Source organism: Oncorhynchus mykiss, chromosome 24 (assembly GCF_057628025.1).
Source record: "Oncorhynchus mykiss isolate SJ-2025 chromosome 24, ASM5762802v1, whole genome shotgun sequence".
In the NCBI taxonomy this organism is placed as follows: domain Eukaryota; kingdom Metazoa; phylum Chordata; class Actinopteri; order Salmoniformes; family Salmonidae; genus Oncorhynchus; species Oncorhynchus mykiss.
The window spans coordinates 3,557,999-3,577,772 of NC_143045.1; the positions used below are offsets into that span (position 1 = coordinate 3,557,999).

At 45.1% G+C, this 19,774-nt stretch overlaps 2 protein-coding genes across 3 annotated transcripts; one reads left to right on the top strand and one right to left on the bottom strand.

The window, feature by feature from the left end:
- Positions 1 to 2,357: 2,357 nt before the first annotated feature.
- On the top strand, positions 2,358 to 13,407 carry lxn (latexin). Of its 2 annotated transcripts, none has more exons than XM_036962051.2 (7): positions 2,358 to 4,633; positions 11,032 to 11,196; positions 11,497 to 11,556; positions 11,822 to 11,996; positions 12,143 to 12,279; positions 12,586 to 12,648; positions 12,735 to 13,407. In XM_036962051.2, exons 1-7 carry the CDS (start codon positions 4,481 to 4,483, stop codon positions 12,852 to 12,854), a joined length of 873 nt encoding a protein of 290 aa, XP_036817946.1. In that variant the 5' UTR covers positions 2,358 to 4,480; the 3' UTR covers positions 12,855 to 13,407. The 2 variants fall into 2 exon arrangements, with proteins under 2 accessions (XP_036817946.1, XP_036817947.1); XM_036962052.2 differs by lacking the exon at positions 2,358 to 4,633 and adding an exon at positions 8,851 to 10,796.
- Positions 6,942 to 19,684, bottom strand: gfm1 (G elongation factor, mitochondrial 1). The gene is made up of 18 exons (XM_021581934.3): positions 19,481 to 19,684; positions 19,159 to 19,311; positions 18,886 to 19,018; positions 18,487 to 18,691; positions 18,276 to 18,392; positions 17,970 to 18,120; positions 17,673 to 17,827; positions 17,378 to 17,462; positions 17,092 to 17,229; positions 16,734 to 16,835; positions 16,549 to 16,605; positions 16,288 to 16,425; positions 16,015 to 16,097; positions 8,689 to 8,851; positions 8,131 to 8,275; positions 7,865 to 8,025; positions 7,689 to 7,742; positions 6,942 to 7,496 (listed from the first exon to the last, which is right to left on the bottom strand). The coding sequence occupies exons 1-18, from the start codon at positions 19,553 to 19,555 to the stop codon at positions 7,365 to 7,367; spliced, it is 2,247 nt and encodes a 748-aa protein (XP_021437609.3). The 5' UTR covers positions 19,556 to 19,684; the 3' UTR covers positions 6,942 to 7,364.
- Positions 19,685 to 19,774: the final 90 nt, after the last annotated feature.

Genomic DNA, 19,774 nt, shown 5'->3' on the forward strand with positions numbered 1-19,774 from the left:
TTTTTACCAAAATGTTTCAAACTTTCTAATTTCAATAGTTCCTTGGTCATGTAACCATACTGGACTCATACCAGGTTCAGAATGTACACTCAGTGGGTCTACACATTCCCCATCTGGTTTGTCCATTTTCATCTCACACGGTTTTACATGAATTTTGTAAACTTTAGAATGTCAGTAGCTCCTTGGTCACGTGATCTACTGACCTCAAACAAGGTTCAGAATGTACACTCGGTGGGCAAGTCAGATCTGTAACTTCGGGATAAGGATTGGCTCTAAGGGCTGGGTCGGTCGGGCTGGGGTACAAAGAGGGGCTCGAGCCACGGCTGGGGGAGCAGTCACTCTGTCGCCCTCCTCTCGCCACCGTAGGATGTTCGTTGTGCTGCCCATCTCGCGGTCTTTCGTACGTGGTCTCACAAGTGGCTGCTTGCGGGGGTACGTTGGGGTGGCGTCTGTCGGCGGGCCGAAGGCAGACCGGTGGGGGGGTTGGGTCCGGTGGTTGGTGACGGCGACTCTGGATGCGCGCCGGGCCCTTTTCATGGATCTCCCCAGATACGGCGCTAGCAGCTGACTTAGAACTGGTGCGGACCAAGGGAATCCGACTGTTTAATTAAAACAAAGCATCGCAAAGGCCCGAGGTGGGTGTTGACGCGATGTGATTTCTGCCCAGTGCCCTGAATGTCAAAGTGAAGTAATTCAATGGAATGTAAACAAATCCTGACCTTGACAGGACAACAACACTCATAGATTTGAGGCGGAGAGTAAACCCATTGGCCCCGCAGTGATAGGGCATTGCATGAATCTAGAGGTATCTCCAGCTTGTCTGGGGAGGGAGGTTGACATCTGATGTGGGTGGTACCATCCAAGCCCATTGATTTGCTGCGGACCCATAAAACGGACGGATGAAGCCTAGGTTCCCACTGGGCACGGATCACTGAATGTCAACTTGATGAAATTCAAAGGAGCATACCCACCTGTCACGGTCTCACTCAAATAACCCAAGCACATTTGGTATATTTGCGAAGCTACTATCTGTGGGATTTTGACTGAACGCCTCTAAGTCAGAATCCCTCTTAAACGTAACGATACCGTAGCACCACGGACCTTCAGTTGGCCCGGGATAGCCTGCCTCAGGTGAGAAGAGCCATTCGTGACGGAGTTGGGGTGCGGCCGGGTGAGTTGCCGCCCCTCTTCTGATGCGCACCGCATGTTTGTGGGGAACCTGGTGCTAAATCATTCATAGACAACCTGATTTTGGGTCAGGGTTTCGTACGTAGCAGAGCAGCTCACTCGCTGCGATTTATTGAAAGTCAGCCCTCGATCCAAGCTTTTGTTGGGGATGGAAGGCTTCTTCCTCCACCATCCTCCTTCTTTACTTAAGGGTTAACAGGTGCACGCAGAAGGGCCAGGGGCCAGAGGCCAGACACAGAGTTTGAGAGAGCCCAGGTAGGCGGGTAGAAGGCGTAAGACATTGACATGGGGCTCTGGATAGGTAGGGGGCTAGGTGGTTGCCCATCCGCCCAGCCCGTAGGGGACTTGCTGTGGAAGTCGAAGGGTCACCAGCTACACAAGGAGACCTCCATCAAGGCGGGGATTACCCAGAGTCCGAGCCGGGGGCGACCGGACACGGGGGCCATGGAGGTTGGAATGGGGACTTTTAATTAATTTAACCTTTATTTAACTAGGCAAGTCAGTTAAGAACAAATTCTTATTTACAATGACGGCCTACCCCGGCCAAATCCGAACGTCGCTGGGCCAATTGTGCGCTGCCCTATGGGACTCCCAATCACAGCTGGATGTGATGCAGCCTGGATTCAAACCAGGTACTCCAGTGACACCTCTTGCATTGAGATGCGGTATCTTATACAGCTGTGCCACTCGGGAGCCCGACTTAGTCTCTGGTGCTTAAGTGTGGGTGCCCCGGTTCGCCTGGTGGGCAAGGTTGTGGAAATGGCTGATTCCCGGCAGGGACGCGGTGATAGGTGATGCCCAGTGAGAGGGGTGTTGAGAGCAGGTGTGGAGGCCTGGAGGTCTGTAGTTCCAGGGAGTAAGCTATACACTCTCAGGTCCAGGGAGAGGGCAGGCAGGTGGGCAGGAAGTGTAGGCCTAGAAGCCTGGAGTCAGAGGTCACCAGGTCAATGGGGCCCTGCTTGGAGGTCAGGAAGGCCCCAAGGAGAAGGCCCAAGTGAATAGGTGTGTTTGACACTGTCCTTCAGGGGAACAGAACAGGAAATTAATGTAAAATCGTGTGAGATGAAAATGGACAAACAAAAGGGTGTGCCATGTATAAGGCTAGTCAGTGGATATTCTGAACCTTGTTTGAGGTCAGTAGATCACATGACCAGGGAACTATTGAAATTAAAAACATTTAAAAATTGATGTAAACCCGTGTGAGATGAAAATGGACAAACTAAAGAGTGTGCAATTTGGAAGGGTAGTCAGTGGACATTCTGAACCTTGTTTGAGGTCAGTAGATCACATGACCAAGGAGCTATTGAAATTCTAAAGTTAACAAAATTAACCTAAAAATGTGTGAAATGAAAATGGTCAAACTACAGGGTGTGCAATATGTAGGCCCACTGAGTGTACATTCTGAACCTTGTTTGAGTCCAGTTGGCCACATGACCAAGGAGCTATTGCCATTTTAAAGTTGACCAAATTCATGTAAAATCGTGTGAGATGAAAATGGACAAACTACAGGGTGTGCAATGTGTAGGCCCACTGAGTGTACATTCTGAACCTGGTTTGAGTCCAGTAGGTCACATGACCAAGGAGCTATTGACATTTCAAAGTTTGAACAATTAATGTAAAATCGTGTGAGATGAAAATGGACAAACAAAAGTTTGTGCTACATATAAGGCTACTCAGTGGATATTCCGAAAGTAGTTTGAGGGTTGTAGGTCATAAGACTAAGGAGCTATTGAAATTTTAAAGATCTGATGAGATGCAAATGGACAAACAATAGTGTGTCCAATGTGTAGGCCCACTGAGTGTACATTATGAACCTTGTTTGAGGTGTGTGGGTCACATTACCAAGGCGCTATTGAATTTGCAAAATGTAAATAAATTATTTAAAATAGTGTGGGATGTAAACCAACCAAAATAAAAGTGTGTGCAATGTGTGTCGATGCCATCAGATTAACTCAAAACAGTTTTGAAAGTTTTAGGAGTAATGGTTAAAGAGCTATTGAAATTTGAAAAATGTGATTTGTCACTATGTTGACGGTCCCTAACTGCTGTTGGTGGACGTAAGGAAATCTACAGGCGAATATCCAACTTGAATCTGTTTTTACCTTGGTCCAATGTTTTGGATGCAATCATCAGCAAAACGAACAGTAACACATACAATATCGCACAACAGGTTGAAGTCAAAAGGGCTTTCTTTGCCATCATGCCATCAATGGGTTCCCAAATACGAACGGAGCAATAGAAGGCACCCACAAACCCATATAATCACCATCTTAAAACGATTTATATGTAAACAGAAAAGGCTTCCACTCTTTATGTGCATGTGATGCCCAAAAGACGCTGCTGAATAAGGTGGCTAGGTGGAACGCACAACAGTATTGTTGGCCTATACGCCTACAGGTGGGAGCGGTTGAGGATGGATGGCTTATTGGTGAGTGTTGCCTACTCAAGTATATTTGCCATTGCTAAAGCAACTTGAGTTGTCCTAATGGTCCTCTCTTTGTAGATGTTTTTTTTTTTACTGGTCAAGCCATAACTGAGCGAGCCAAATAAAACCTTTTGGTTGTACTCAATCTCTGACACTAGCCCATTCTATTTCAGTCTGAAATAAAAAATAAATCTATTAGCTTTTATAGGTTGCGCCTTTGTGTTTCATGGTATGGCGTTGTATATTCCCCACAGGCTTTAAATGGATGGTTTTGACCATATATGGTTCATTAGGGGTGTTACTAAATGCAAACAGCCAAGGTCGTGCACTAGCACTGAGGCTGAGAACAATTGGTGTTTATCAATGGTTACCTCCTACTGGTGTGCTTATGACACTTGTAGGGTTGTTTGATAAGTCACACATTTTCTATGGGTATGACCATTCTAAATTCTGTTTAAGTAGTATTTTAGAATAGTTTCTACTCAATGTTGATATGAAGCCCCAGGAGTTCTCTTACAAAAAGCTCTTACTTTAAAATAGCATTATTTTCACAACATCAGTGTGGAAATATCTTTAAACTGGAATATCACAGTTCTTACTGAACTGCACCTTTACAGAAATAACTTATCCGGAGGACAGCTCTACTCTGTGTTAAATGTGTAGGCCTATATGAGACTCAGAATTGCAGAAGAGCAGTTTGTTTTGATAAAGACCAAGTAAACAGAACAGGCATGAGTCTGGACAGTCTGTTTCCTCTCACTCCATATCCTTCCTCTTACATAACCCTGAACTGGGATCAGTTTGCATTCCTTAGGAGGACTCCTCAATCCTCTCTGGCATTAGTTTTCAGATCTTACAGTGTGGAGTATGGACTGGACGCTACTTATCCTTCTGGTTGTTCCGACCGTGGTCCATGGGAACCCGACAGTGACTGTCAGAACTGGGTCAGGACCACCAGTGGGGTCTGATCAACACCCAAACAGTGTTCCTCTGAGCGAGGACACACAGACAACTACAGAGGTGAGTGAGCTACAAACCACTAGAATCCACTACTCAGAGAAGGCACATCAGCATAGGCCTACATAACATGCAGAATGAGTCTCCAGTTTGTTTTGCATGAAAATACTGCTTTGACTTAACCTTGTCCAGCTTCTTGTTGTGATACATATTAGATAGTATTTCACAACCAAGTTGTGCTTTCCTGTCTTCCAGATTATATCAAATTCAGGCAACAAAATTCTAGTCAACCACACAACCATCTGCTAAGTAAATGAAGGAACAATGACACCCTGGTGAAACGGTTATTAAAAATAATATATATATTTTAATCTTCACATTTTTAAACAGCCCATTTATATTTTTTCAACGGGGCTATACATTTGGGTGAGTTCCCCCCCTCCCCCTCCCTCGATGAAACCTTCACTCTTGCGCAGACATTTAGAAACAACACATGCCAATTTGAAAAATAAATCAAAGGAGTTTTTTGAGCGAGAATTTCGGGTATTAAGACATGTATAAAAGCAACAGATACCATTAATAAGAAGGGGCTAGAAGCATCTTATATGGTGAGCTACCGAGTGGCTTGGACAGGCAAGCCCCGTACTATTGTGGAGGTCTTCATTCTTCCTGCTGCTGCGGATATGGCTGGGACAATACTGGGGGAAAGGCCAAGAAAAACTATAAAAGACAATGCCTTCATCAAACAACACTGTTTCATGACGCATCAGTGACATGGCAGGAGATGTTTTGAAACAATTACCGCTTCGCATAAAAGCCAGTGAATTCTATGCGTTACAGCTGGATGAGTCAACCGACGTGGCGGGCCTGGCACAGCTCCTGGTATATGTCCATTACATTTATGGGGGTTCAATTAAGGAAGACATCCTCTTCTGGAAACCAGGACAACAGGATAGGATATTTTTTAAGTACTGGACAGCTTTGTGACATCAAATGGACTTTGGTGGTCAAGATGTGTTGGTATCTGTACTGATGGCGCAAAAGCCACAACAGAGAGACATAGTGGAGTGGTAACGTGCGTGCAAGCAGTTGCTCTCAATGCCACTTGGGTACACTGCAGCATCCACCGAGGGGGTCTGGCTGTCAAAGGAATGCCTGACAGCTTGAAAAACGTTCTGGACACTACAGTGAAAACTGTTAACTTTTAAAGCATGGCCCCTGAACTCGTGTATTTTCTGCACTATGCAATGATATGGGCAGCGACCATGTAACGCTTTTACAACATACCGAAGTGCGCTGCTTATCAAGGGGCAAAGAATTGACACTTTTTTTAAAATTGAGAGATGAGCTTATCATTTTCTTTACTGACCATAATTTTCACTTGTCTGACCGCTTGCATGATGGCGAGTTTCTCACAGGACTGGCCTATCTGGCTGATGTTTTTCTCACCTGAAGGATCTGAATCTAGGATTACAGGGAATCTCCACAACTATATTCAATGTGGAGGGGACAAAATTGAGGCTATGATTATGAAATTGGAGCCCCTCTCTGTCTGCATTAACAAGGACAACACGTCTTTTCATCATTTTTTTGTGTGCAAATGAACTCAAGCTTACAGACAATGTCAAATGTGATACAGCGAAGCACCTGAGTGAGTTGGGTGCGCAATTACACAGATACTTTCCCCGAAACGGATGACACAAACAACTGGATTCGTTATCCCTTTCATGAACTGCCTCCAGTCCACTTACCAATATCTGAACAAGAGATCCTCATCAAAATTGCAACAAGCGGTTCTGGTTCTGTTAAAATGTCATTTAAATCAGAAGCCACTGCCAGATTTCTGGATTGGGCTGCGCTCAAGAGTATCCTGCCTTGATCGCACTGTTAAGACACTGATGCCCTTTGCAACCACGTACCTATGTGAGAGTGGATTCTCGGCCCTCACGAGCATGAGAACTAAATACAGGCACAGACTGTGTGGAAAATGATTTAAGATTGAGACTCTCTCCAATACAACCCAACATTGCAGAGTTATGTGCATCCTTTCAAGCACACCCTTCTCATTAACCTGTGAGTTATTCACAATTTTCAATGAACAAATAAAGTTTTAGCAGAATTTAGCAGAATTATTGATTATTTGTGCCCTGGTCCTATAAGCGCACTTTCTCACTTCCCATGTGCCGGGTTGTGACACACTCATTCTCATGTTTAATACATGTATCATATAGTGTGTGCGTGTGGCAGGCTTGCAATGATGGCAAAAAACAAAATTTGAGAGTGCCCTGACCCTGGTGCTAGAGGGGGTACGCAGCTGGAGGTTGAATGTTTGAAGGTGTACGGGACTTTAAAAACTTTGGGAACCACTGAATTAGATAAATCTTATTTAATAATCTTCATTATAACAACAACATGCTGTACATAGTACAAAACCAGTTAATATACATGCCCAAGTTGAAGTCCAAACTTTGAGCTCGCCTCAAGTCTTCATAATAACTGCTAGGCTGTGGGGACAAGGCTGTTTGCTGGAGAGCCGAGGCCAAATGAAAATGGATACTTTAGGACGAGAGTATGACGGAAAACGAGGGCGAATCAAGGAAATCACTTGGTCATCTGTCTGACCATTTGTAGCATTTTGAATGCACATACGATATAATACACCCACCTTGGTAAGGCAGGGCCCAGTATGTTAACAGCAGGTTGAGCGCGGTTTGTGTTTGTCGAGCATTCCATTGCAGTACTGCAATGTGTTTACAATTCAGTGATTGTGTGTGTGTGTGTGGGTGGTCCACGCTCAGTTCTTCCACTTCCCCTTCTTGGCAGGCAGCTGTCCTGTTGACTCCAGGTATTTGTTGATGAGCTCCTCCTGAGTGCCAGGCAGACAGGGCTGGTATCTGCTGTACTCCATGGTGTATTCTCCTTTCCCCTGGACACAACACACACCCCCACATCAGTTCTCCAGAAAGGATCATAGACTACTTACTTTAGTCCCAAAAAATTAACTAACAAAAACATTGGAAATACAAACTCAATATCATTGAAAATATATGGCTTCGTATCCTTTATTTTTATGACTAATTGACGTCTTGACATCCGACTAGAGCAGCCAGTGCCTTACCTCTGTACAGGACCGGAGCTCTGTGGCGTAACCAAACATGTCATTCAGTGGAATCTGGGGAGAGGAAATGGAGATTAACCATCAAATACACAGTGACTGGACAGACGTTTAACCTATCCTGTCTTTGCAGAAATAAAAAGGCATAGGAAGTATGAGTAGGGCAGAGCTGCACTCACATCAGCATACAAAGTAAAGTAGCCCTCCGCCCCATCCTGCCCACTGATGACGCCATGGCGACGGTTGACCCCGGCGATGACAGTCCCTTGGAACTCATCGGGCGCCACAATTTCTACTGACATGATTGGCTCCAGCACGGCAACGTTGGCCTTCTCCATGGCTACCGAGAGAGAAGACATTCAGTAGGTTTGTCAAAAAGCTGAGAAGCATGGAAAAAGTATAGAGGGAGAACAACAAGGGTGTATTCTGGTTGGTTGACACCCACCTTGTTTAAGAGCACCCTCCCCTGCACGGATGAAGGAGATCTCATTCGAGTCCACCATGTGATGCGCTCCGTCTTCCAATAGGAACTTGATACCTGAGATCTTGTGACCAGTCAGAGGGCCTTTCTCACAGGCCTCTCTGAATCCCTGCAGGACAGAGTGATGAGTGAGGAGATGGAGAATGACTGACAGCGGTGGGCAAACGATGGCCTGCAGGCCCGTTCAAGCCGACCCACAGGAGGTTTGAGTAAAATAAAGTACAAGTCTAGAAAGGATAATGGACCGACATATTTTCAACTGTGTGCAACTGTAGGCCACATTAATTTTGACAAACTAATATGTGCAGCCCTCAATTTTCGAAATACCAATGTGGCCCTCGAACCAAAAAGTTTGCCCACCCTTGGGGTATGAGATAAGAGTTCTACTATAATTTCTACCTGAATAAAGCAACAGGATTTAAAATATATATATATATATATATATATATATTTTTTTTTAAATGGGAATTACACTTACTCAAGGGCCTAGGTGATTTTCAGAATACAGCCAGACATGCTTACCTTCTCAACAGCCGGCACAAACTGTTTGGGGATGTTAGTTCCGACAGTCTGGTCTTCAAACTCCACTTTTGTGTAGTTCTCTTGGTCCAGAGGTTCCAGAACTCCTATCACTTTACCGTACTGCCCAGAACCACCAGACTGCTTCTTATGGGTGAAGTCAAACCTGCAGAGACAAGCATATCATCAAAATCAGTCATTCATTCAGAGGATTTTCATTAAAGCATTGCTCGGTAAATACAGTGCCTTGCGAAAGTATTCGGCCCCCTTGAACTTTGCGACCTTTTGCCACATTTCAGGCTTCAAACATAAAGATATAAAACTGTATTTTTTTGTGAAGAATCAACAACAAGTGGGACACAATCATGAAGTGGAACGACATTTATTGGATATTTCAAACTTTTTTAACAAATCAAAAACTGAAAAATTGGGCGTGCAAAATTATTCAGCCCCCTTAAGTTAATACTTTGTAGCGCCACCTTTTGCTGCGATTACAGCTGTAAGTCGCTTGGGGTATGTCTCTATCAGTTTTGCACATCGAGAAACTGACATTTTTTCCCATTCCTCCTTGCAAAACAGCTCGAGCTCAGTGAGGTTGGATGGAGAGCATTTGTGAACAGCAGTTTTCAGTTCTTTCCACAGGTTTGGATTCAGGTCTGGACTTTGACTTGGCCATTCTAACACCTGGATATGTTTATTTTTGAACCATTCCATTGTAGATTTTGCTTTATGTTTTGGATCATTGTCTTGTTGGAAGACAAATCTCCGTCCCAGTCTCAGGTCTTATGCAGACTCCATCAGGTGTTCTTCCAGAATGGTCCTGTATTTGGCTCCATCCATCTTCCCATCAATTTTAACCATCTTCCCTGTCCCTGCCGAAGAAAATCAGGCCCAAACCATGATGCTGCCACCACCATGTTTGACAGTGGGGATGGTGTGTTCAGCTGTGTTGCTTTTACGCCAAACATAACGTTTTGCATTGTTGCCAAAATGTTCAATTTTGGTTTCATCTGACCAGAGCACCTTCTTCCACATGTTTGGTGTGTCTCCCAGGTGGCTTGTGGCAAACTTTAAACAACACTTTTTATGGATATCTTTAAGAAATGGCTTTCTTCTTGCCACTCTTCCATAAAGGCCAGATTTGTGCAATATACGACTGATTGTTGTCCTATGGACAGAGTCTCCCACCTCAGCTGTAGATCTCTGCAGTTCATCCAGAGTGATCATGGGCCTCTTGGCTGCATCTCTGATCAGTATTCTCCTTGTATGAGCTGAAAGTTTAGAGAGACGGCCAGGTCTTGGTAGATTTGCAGTGGTCTGATACTCCTTCCATTTCAATATTATCGCTTGCACAGTGCTCCTTGGGATGTTTAAAGCTTGGGAAATCTTTTTGTATGCAAATCCGGCTTTAAACTTCTTCACAACAGTATCTCGGACCTGCCTGGTGTGTTCCTTGTTCTTCATGATGCTCTCTGCGCTTTTAACGGACCTCTGAGACTATCACAGTGTAGGTGCATTCATACGGAGACTTGATTACACACAGGTGGATTGTATTTATCATCATTAGTCATTTAGGTCAACATTGGATCATTCAGATATCCTCACTGAACTTCTGGAGAGAGTTTGCTGCACTGAAAGTAAAGGGGCTGAATAATTTTGCACGCCCAATTTTTCAGTTTTTGATTTGTTAAAAAAGTTTGAAATATCCAATAAATGTCGTTCCACTTCATGATTGTGTCCCACTTGTTGTTGATTCTTCACAAAAAAATACAGTTTTATATCTTTATGTTTGAAGCCTGAAATGTGGCAAAAGGTCGCAAAGTTCAAGGGGGCCGAATACTTTCGCAAGGCACTGTAACTGCTATAGTTGCCCAAACAATCAATACTTACAAACAAAGTAGCTGTATGGTCATTTGCCATGCTTTTATGTTACAGTAGAGGGGGGAAATGTGTGGCCTGTCTCTTTAAAAAGGGGCGGTCCTAACTAAATTCCTGGCTTGGGAGGAAGCAGGAAGTTTCTACCCCTGCGTGTGGCTGCTCTTCCAACGGTCTGAGTGTCTGCCAGAAACAGCCTCTCAACAGGCAGGGAGTCTCGGACTTTCCAGGCACAGGCAAGAACAGTTTCCTCCCTCTTCCTCTGACACTTTCTACCCTCCCCTTACTCACTGTGTTTCTCTATATTCTCCCCCTCAGTCGTCTCCTTATCTAGAACTAGGGCAGGACCAGACTTCCTGCACCCACAGAGGTCAAAGTCCCATCAGAGCAGACACTCTCCCAACCCTCCTTGCTCTCTCTCATTCTTCCTGTTCGCTCTCATTCCCCTCTCTTTTCTCCGGTGTGGATTAGGTGAGGGAGGTGGTGGTGGAGGAAGTGATGATGACTGGCGTGCTGAACCCAAGTCACTACCCTGCCCGCCGGGCAGCCACGGTGGTCCAACACTACCTGAACACCCGCTACGGCTCACCCTACAGGTGGATATTTCTCAGCAAAGTACACAGCGGCAGCGCAGAGGTAAGAGTGGAGATGGGAAGATCAGCATACCATGGGGATTGTGTGTGTGTGTGTGTGTGTGTGTGTGGGGGGGGGGGGGGGGGGGGGGAGTTCATATTACAAAACTAGGAAGGATTCTTGAAGAGGATGGATATGAGAGGTCAGTGTGGATAAAAAGTCAGTTATCAACAGCCGGCACAAACGGCACATTAACAGACTTGGGTATATCATATTTATGTGCCTTAAGGTTTCCTATTGATTATACAGCTTATTTTGACGACTGTTTTAATTAAGTGGTTCACCTCTCTCTCTCTCTCTCAGGATGTGGCAGAGATGAGGAAGTATCAACTGGAGCTTACCATGCAGGAAATTATCAGTAACGTAAGATCCGACACACATTCTCAGAGTGACTCACTATTGCACAGACAACAGCAGTCTGAATAAATACATGGTGTGCTCTGTAACCATGGCTACACTGCCACGGTGATAAATACGCCTGTGTTAGACAACCTATATTCCCCTCTCCTGCATCTTCCCCTCTTTTCCTAAAATACTGCAACATCATTCCTTTCCCAAACACTCCTTTCCTATTCTCCATTTTCTCCTCCCCACCTCAACCCCTCACCCTTTCCTCTCCCTATAAAAGGTTTCGGGGCAGTGCTCTGCAGAGCTCCTCTTTCCAGGAGGAGAGGGGCAGAGTGCTCCCCAGGTCCAGGCCTCCTGTGAGGGACTGCTTCAAAGCAACACCACGGCTCAGGAAGAGGCCTTCTACCAGCAACACAGAGCCAGCAATAACATGGTGTCAGGAAACGATATACCAGGTAGATATAGAGACACAAATACACACAACTCCGTCAGCCTTAGCATAATATCCAAACATGACAACCACTCAAATGACCATTTTTGTTCAGACTGTGGTCCATTTGTGGTCTTTCTGACCGTTATGTGTTTGTGGTCTCTTTGACAGACAGCTACGGTCACATGGAGCCCAACATGAAGCCCTTCTGGCACCTTGGGGGTGTGGCCTCCAGTTTCATCATGCTGAGGGAGTCCAATGAGAGCACGCTTTACAACATGGCCCAGGTGGCCAACTTCACACAGCTGGTGAGCAGCCAAGAGAGAGGTCGAGTTCCCGCCCGACTAGATACGCAGGCATTGCATCAACCAATGGTTACGTGCCACGCCATCGACTGTGCAGTCGGCATCAGATTGCTATACCATGTGGTTAGCTGATATGTTAAATACCTATCCAGGCCTGGTATGCGTCTGCAATGTAGTCGGACAGTAACTCGACTAGTACCTCAGTGTAACCATGGAGACATCTGCCCAATTCCAAATTGACCCATAACTCCCGACCCACACACTTTCTGTCCATCCTTCTCACACTTGGTTCTGTCTGTCCCTTAACAGGAGACCGAGAAGGACCAGCTGAGGTTTAACTACCATGTCCTGCTGCATGAAATGATTTCCCAGGTAACTAAAACATTCTGCCACCCGTCTTAACAGAACATCGGACGTCATGTTTATTATTATATAGGAACATTCTTGCGTGTGTGCAGGAGATCATCCACTGGAAGCTGCTAGTCACCTGGTCCCCAGAACAGGGAGTTCAAGTCCTGCAGACTGAGCTGCAGCCAAAGTGCCACAACTGCGAGGCTCCTCCAAACACCACCAACTGAGATACACGGCAAAAATACTCCTCAGCCTTACTCAAAGTGCTGCAAAGAAAAGTATAGCACATCTTTCTTAGGACTTGAACAAAGGGTAAAAAGCCACTTTCTACCTGCTTTGAAAAGATGAGCTTTATACACATCACACTCGTCTTAGCTTTAGTAATAATGTTTCCCTTCGCCACTACTGCGTCAGAGGAGAGGATAGGGCACAATGGCCTTACTGCAGCTATGCGAATGCACTGCTTTTACGGTGTCGGCTTGTAAGACGCTTGGTAAGATATAACACGTTTGTAAAAGTGTTTTCTGTTAACATACTCTATTGATGAAGTAAAGGGGTCTAATAAATCCAGGGTCGGCCCTCCGGCGCCCCTGATTGGCTACTACACCGCCCGCGGCACCCCGGCCATCAGTTCATAGCGTTGACGCAATTCTCACCCCCACTCCATTCCCGCTTCTCCCGAAGTTCACTCCCACTATCCTTGGTAGCTATGGTGATGTGTGTGTTTATATGGGATTATCCAATTGTGAAACATTAATAAAAAATAATCTGCCAAGTAAATGATTGTATTTTTTTTAAGTTTGTGTGTGACGAAGACGATTAGTGATTAATTAAGGCAGTAGCCTAACCTAGCCTGTTAATGTTAGCTAGCTACTACTAGTGGATATAATTTTAGCGAAACAATTTGCTACCATGTCTAAAAGACAAACTATCAGAAAGCAAATATATATTTAAAAAATATATATTTTTTAAAGTGGCACTAAACCAAAGAAATTCGCTAGTGAAATGTATCAGTGTGGAGAATGACAAACATACGAGGACAGGCCATTCATTCGCCGAGAACAACGAGCCCCCGTTCGCTGATTCTAGCAGGGAAGAGGGCAAACCGGAGGAGTCCGAGCCACCGATGATGACAGCTCTCTGGCTGGACAAGAACAGGTGGTCACACCTCCAAACAATGCCGGCAAAGACCCTACTATCTTGGACCCAGATTCGTCGCTCCCTGTCCCCGACGACAGTGGTGGTGCTGCTGCTAAATCTGACTCCTAGGCAAAAAACATAAAAGATCCCGGTGAGAGGCCAAAATATATGAATGGATCTTTATACGGGATATGTTAGTGCAGGCTGGGCCACATCAGGATAAGGAGGGGAATTTCCCAAGAGACAAGGAGCAACGAAAGTTATCGGTGGCCCACTACAAGGATGGCGAACGGGGAGAGACCAAGGCTTGTCTATTCCAAGCAAAACGATGCAGCCTTCTGTTTTTGATGCAAACTTTTTTCACACGAGTGCAAATCTGCTCTAGTCAGGGAAGGAACCGGGGACTGGAAGAATCAGTGCCACCTTCTCAGCTTGCATGAGAAGTCACATGACCATCTAGATAGTTTCCAGAGGTGGAAGGAGCTGGAGATCAGGCTTGTGTTCAAGCAAACTCAGAAGATTTGATTTCAGGACCATGGACAGCTACCGAGAGAGAACATCGCTGACTGCAATGCAGCACCACAGCAAAAGGAAAGAGGCCACTAAAGGTGGAGACTAAATAAATAAATTCTGATGTTGGACAATCAAATTCGATATGTAAATAAACTAAATTCGTTAAGGCTGGGTCATTGACATAAAGCTTATTTTACACTGCTCCAGCGAAACGAGGCCCGCCATGCATTTATGAAAGCACTTGATTCCAAAGCTCAAATGATCTTACTGTTTTTTACAGTTCTACAGGAATATTAAAATATATGTTAAATATGTTATATAAAAGTGTTATTTTAATTGTAACAATTATGGGGTCGTGCCATGTGTGATAACAGGTGAGATATTATTAATAAGAAACTTGTTTTCCTACTATAGGTAGTAGGTTGCATAGTGATAGCGACAATGTAACTCTCCGATGCTGGGGTTAAAGTAAAATTCCCTTCTGCCTGGTAAGGGACCTCCTATATGTGCACGCGGCCACCAAAAATGTTTATGGGCTTATTTCTTCATCTTCCAAAAAATAAGTGGTAAGCCTAACTGTTTGACAGACACATTTATCCTATCCATAGATGTTGGCCAAATACTCCAATACTGTCGCATGCACTGATTAAATACCTCCGTGTCTGGGAAGGGCTTGGTGTGTTTGACTAAAACCAGGGCTCCAATTGACTGAGGTTATCACATACCCTTTGTTAAAGAAAAGGGCCAAAGGATATCTATCGTTGGCTTTATATTTTGAAATAAATACATAAAACGTATCCAGATTATATCAAGCATTCTATAACAATGCTTAACTCGGTGATACATTGTTATTATTTTTTAATTGAACCTTTATTTCACTAGTTAAGTCAGTTAATAATAAATTCTTATTTACAATGACGGCCTACCGGGGAACAGTTAACTGCCTTGTTCAGGGGCCGAACGACAGATTTTTTTTTTTACCTCGTCAGCTCGGGGATTCGATCCAGCAACCTTTCAGTTACTGGCCCAACGCTCTAACCACTAGGCTACCTATGGGGATATATTGATTCTTCTCTATGACAATCTGAAGCTAAACTGCAGGCTATAATATTCGAGGAGATTTTAAAAAAAAGAATTGATTTAGCTATTCTGTCCCTATTAATTGAGCCTTTCTTTTTCTGAAAAGAGTAGATGTTTGTTTAAACCCAGTCAGCTTTTAGGGAAGCACTTCTATTGTTGGGTTACACAACGGACGAGTCGCAAGCAGTTGAAGTTGACAGTTTTCTACGTCAGTAGAGCCTCTGTCTGGGTAACTTTTGAAAGTGCCATGCTTAGATTCATAAGGATGTCTAAGATGTAATTATGTGTCTCACCTAGGGCGGCAGAACGTGCAGGGCATTGCCGATTTTGTCAATGTAATCAGATTGAAAATATTAGGCTGTTATTGACATTGAACTGTTTATATAGCCTACTAACCAGATGTGTTACATTGTTTAATTTGTAGCATAGGCCTATTAATTGGGATGCTATTATGTTATGTGCCTCCGACTTTTAGCTGAGAAAAGAATTGGCCCAATACCAAACATATTGGGGGCGGGGCAGATTTTTGTCTTGGCGGCAGAACGTCCAGGACCGGCCCTGAATGAAGCCATCACTGTAAACAATTGAATGCTTCTGAGAGTGGTTCAATTGGACATCGTTGGCACTTGAGTGTCTGTTAGGAGTGGTACTTACGGTACCGCACTGGTCACGCTCTCCCTGAAGGATACCTTTGGTTTTCCCATCGCACAGGGGCAGTTATACTCCCTCTCCATCCTCTACAGAAAGACAGCGAGAAAGTAAAAGGTCAGCTTGATTTACTGCACTGAAATGCCATTAAAGATTCTAGATGTTTGGAAGTCTAATACATTCAAGACAACTTAAGCCACTGTAAAAACAGGATGAAACAAAAACACTGCTGACAGAAGGATCTTCAGATCTCCGGTGAGCTGAACCCTAGACTTGTACCTGTGAGTAGATCTCCAGGTGCAGTTCTCCCATGCCAGAAATGATAGTCTCCTTGCTTTCTGTGTCAAAGTGGACCCTGAACGTGGGGTCTTCTCTGGTGAAGCGGTTGATGCCTTTAGAGAACTTATCCATGTCATTCTGATCCACAGGAAGAGAGTTTATTACTGATAATACATACTATTTCAGTGGAGTATATGAGCATCAAGCCTTAGTATGGTCATTTAGACTCCTCATACTACATCGAATACGAGAGGGGCCCACCTTGTTGGACGGCTTCATAGACATGGAGATGACAGCCTCTGGAATGTGGATGGACTCCTGTGGGAGAAACACATGTTGAATGATGCCCAAGGTCATAACATTGTAACAGATCGCGTCTTTAAATACATGTTAGTGAGTGCTGAATGGTTGTTTATCTAGTCTGGACAATGGCCATAGGGATGTACCATGGAGAGGTTGGCGCTGGTCCGGGAGGTGAAAGTGTCTCCGCTGGCACAATCGATCCCAAAAAGGGCACAGATGTCCCCTGCATACACCTCCTCCACATCCTGACCAAACAGTTTGATGACACCAAATTAAGATTGTTTCAGTTATAAAAATGTATAGATAAAGTTGCTTGTAAATCGTGAGATGTTATCACTAGGATAAGTCAGGTAGGGGGATCTGGGTCATTGGTTCTGGGTGGTAGAAACAAACTAAAAAACAAATACGGAACATTACCGTTCTAACCAATCACAGTGCTGTGCCTTTCATTGCACTGAATCCGTTGGTCTACTCTATTTACATTCACTTCCTGGTTCTCACCTCCATCTGGTCAGCATGGAGACGCACTAGCCTCTGCACACGGACCTTCTTGCCAGTGCGTGTATTGATGATATACTCTGTCTTCTTCAGACAGCCCTGGTACACACGCACGTACGTCAGCTGACCAAACCGACCCGCCTAGAACAGAGTAAGGGGAAGAGAGGAGAGAAAGGCCACAATCCCCATATACGGTTTATCACACAAATAAAGTGTATACAGTAAATGTGCCAGATTACTTGCTGAAGATGGTTTGCCACACAGTGTTTGAGCGCTGTGATGTGTTCACCTCCAGTTTGAAGGCCAGGCCAACGAAGGGCTGCGAGGCGTCTCTGGTGGGATCCATCAGGATCTTAGTACTGTCACTGGACTCCCTGACACAGGGGAAACAGCACAAGGACAGTGGTGAAATCTTCCATTGACATCAATAGATTAATGGCACAAAATGTCAAGTTACGCATGCATTGTTCAAGTTTGTCCCCGAGCCCATTCTCTGACCGGATTTTGGCATATCAATTAATCATTCAAAGACGGCCGTGTCATATTGAATGGTGCCACTGTCTAGGCACAGAGGTCATACTCACTCATCGTTGAAGAGGGCGTAGTTGTTGACCTCTGTGGGGTTGGGCAGATAATCCAGCACTGCGTTCAATAGAGGCTGGACCCCCTTGTTCTTCAGGGCAGTGCCCACCAGCACGGGGCTGAAGAGCCGCTGCACTGTGGCCCTGCGTATGGCTGTCTGTGGTAGGAGAGACGGGAGAGGTCAGGGCCCAGGGGGCAGAGTTCACAGGTCATAGCAGAAAACATGACAGATCCGGAAGATCAAATTACATCATTTATTGCGATGTCCCAAAACATAATGAACAGAGACACACACACACCTTGAGTTCTGGCACGGTGGGGATCCTCTCCTCCAGGAACATCTCGCCCAGGGTCTCGTCAGCATTAGCCACACACTCCACCAGCTCCTGTCTCCTGTCTGCAGCCTCCACACGGAACTCCGCCGGGATCTCATCTAACCGAATATTCTGTCTGCAGGAACCACAGAGGACAGGAGGATTTGTCTTTTTTTTGTACATTTTTTCTTCTTCCAGTTAAGAGGGTTGCCAGCTATGGAAATGTTTCAGGCCTGAGATGTAAGTAATCTCTAAATGCCTGCCGTTGTCACACATCCTCCATTCTCTTACCCGAATGGGCCCTCGAAGTACATGCTGCGCTCCTCTATGAGATCTATGATGCCCTTCATGTTCCCCTCCAGACCGATGGGGATGTTCACAAAGGCTGCGTTGTGGCTCAGCTTGGTCCTGACAGAGGGAACACAGTCGGACTCAGAACAGAGCTTATGGAAAACCAGATTAGTCGATCCGTCTACTCCACAGTATCTGTATATCTGCTGACCTCATGGCCTGCAGGGCGCGGCTGGGGTTGGCTCCCATGCGGTCCAGCTTGTTGATGAAGGTGAGGAAGGGAACATTGTAGCGTTTCATCTGTCTGTTCACGGTCAGGGTCTGGCACTGGACCCCGCCAACTGCACATAGGACCAGGATCGCCCCGTCCAAAACACGCAGGGCTCGCTCCACCTCAATGGTGAAGTCCACATGGCCTGGACAAGGACAGAGAGGAGGAAACTGGGGTTAAAGTCAAAAGCAAAAATACATCCTAAGTTCAACAGCTGTTGGCTACACTAGCATCGATCTGTGACCTATGGTATATCCGTAAAAAAAAAAAAAAGAAAGAACCTGGTCATAAGATCTGTGTTGACACTAATGCAAATCTTTCTGCCAGGTACAACCATACCTGGGGTGTCGATGATGTTGATGTTGTAATCCTTATAGACGGTGTATGTGGCAGCTGACTGGATGGTGATGCCTCTCTGCCTCTCCAGCTCCATCGAGTCCATGGTGGCCCCGACTCCATCCTTTCCCTTTACCTATAGAGTTAGAGGGAACCACAGTATGTATAAATAAACACACATAATATTATTAGTCTGTCTGTGTCTCCCTCTAAAACACACACTTCAATTAGCTACTGCAATAAATCAGAGCCGGATTATGATCATGATTAACTCACCTCATGGATCTCTGCTATCCTGCCCGTGTAGAAAAGGACGCGCTCCGTGAGTGTGGTCTTCCCCGAGTCGATGTGCGCCGAGATTCCGATGTTGCGGATTCTTTCATTGGGGACGATACCAGAGGAGCACGACCGACAACTGTTCATCAACACCTATAAAATGAAGAAAAAAAATTGACATCTTTCAGAATAGTTTCTATATTATTAGCTAACGTTATACAACGCGAGACAGGACATCCAGTGGTTAGATAGCTATCCTAGCGTGTCCATTTCCATCCCTTCTCACCTGTCCTATTCTCAACGGCTTGGGGTATTTTCTTACCTTTTTTAATGTTAGTGTTCCCGGTTTCCTTAAATGTGTCTGACCTAAGGTTAGTCCTGCTTTTAGAAGTCGCATTTTGATGGTAAACAGGACGGGTTTAGCTCCGTTTACACAACCCCCACTGGATGTCAGTCAACCCGTGAAAGTCACCGTACTGCACGCCGGTTCGTTGTGAAACATTACTTCCTGGACTACGGCATGTCTGAGGAGTCAAACTTGGGGGGGATCGACAAATCCACTTTGCCAAATTTAACAGTGACTCACATTGGCAAGGCGGACAAACGTGTGCTAGTT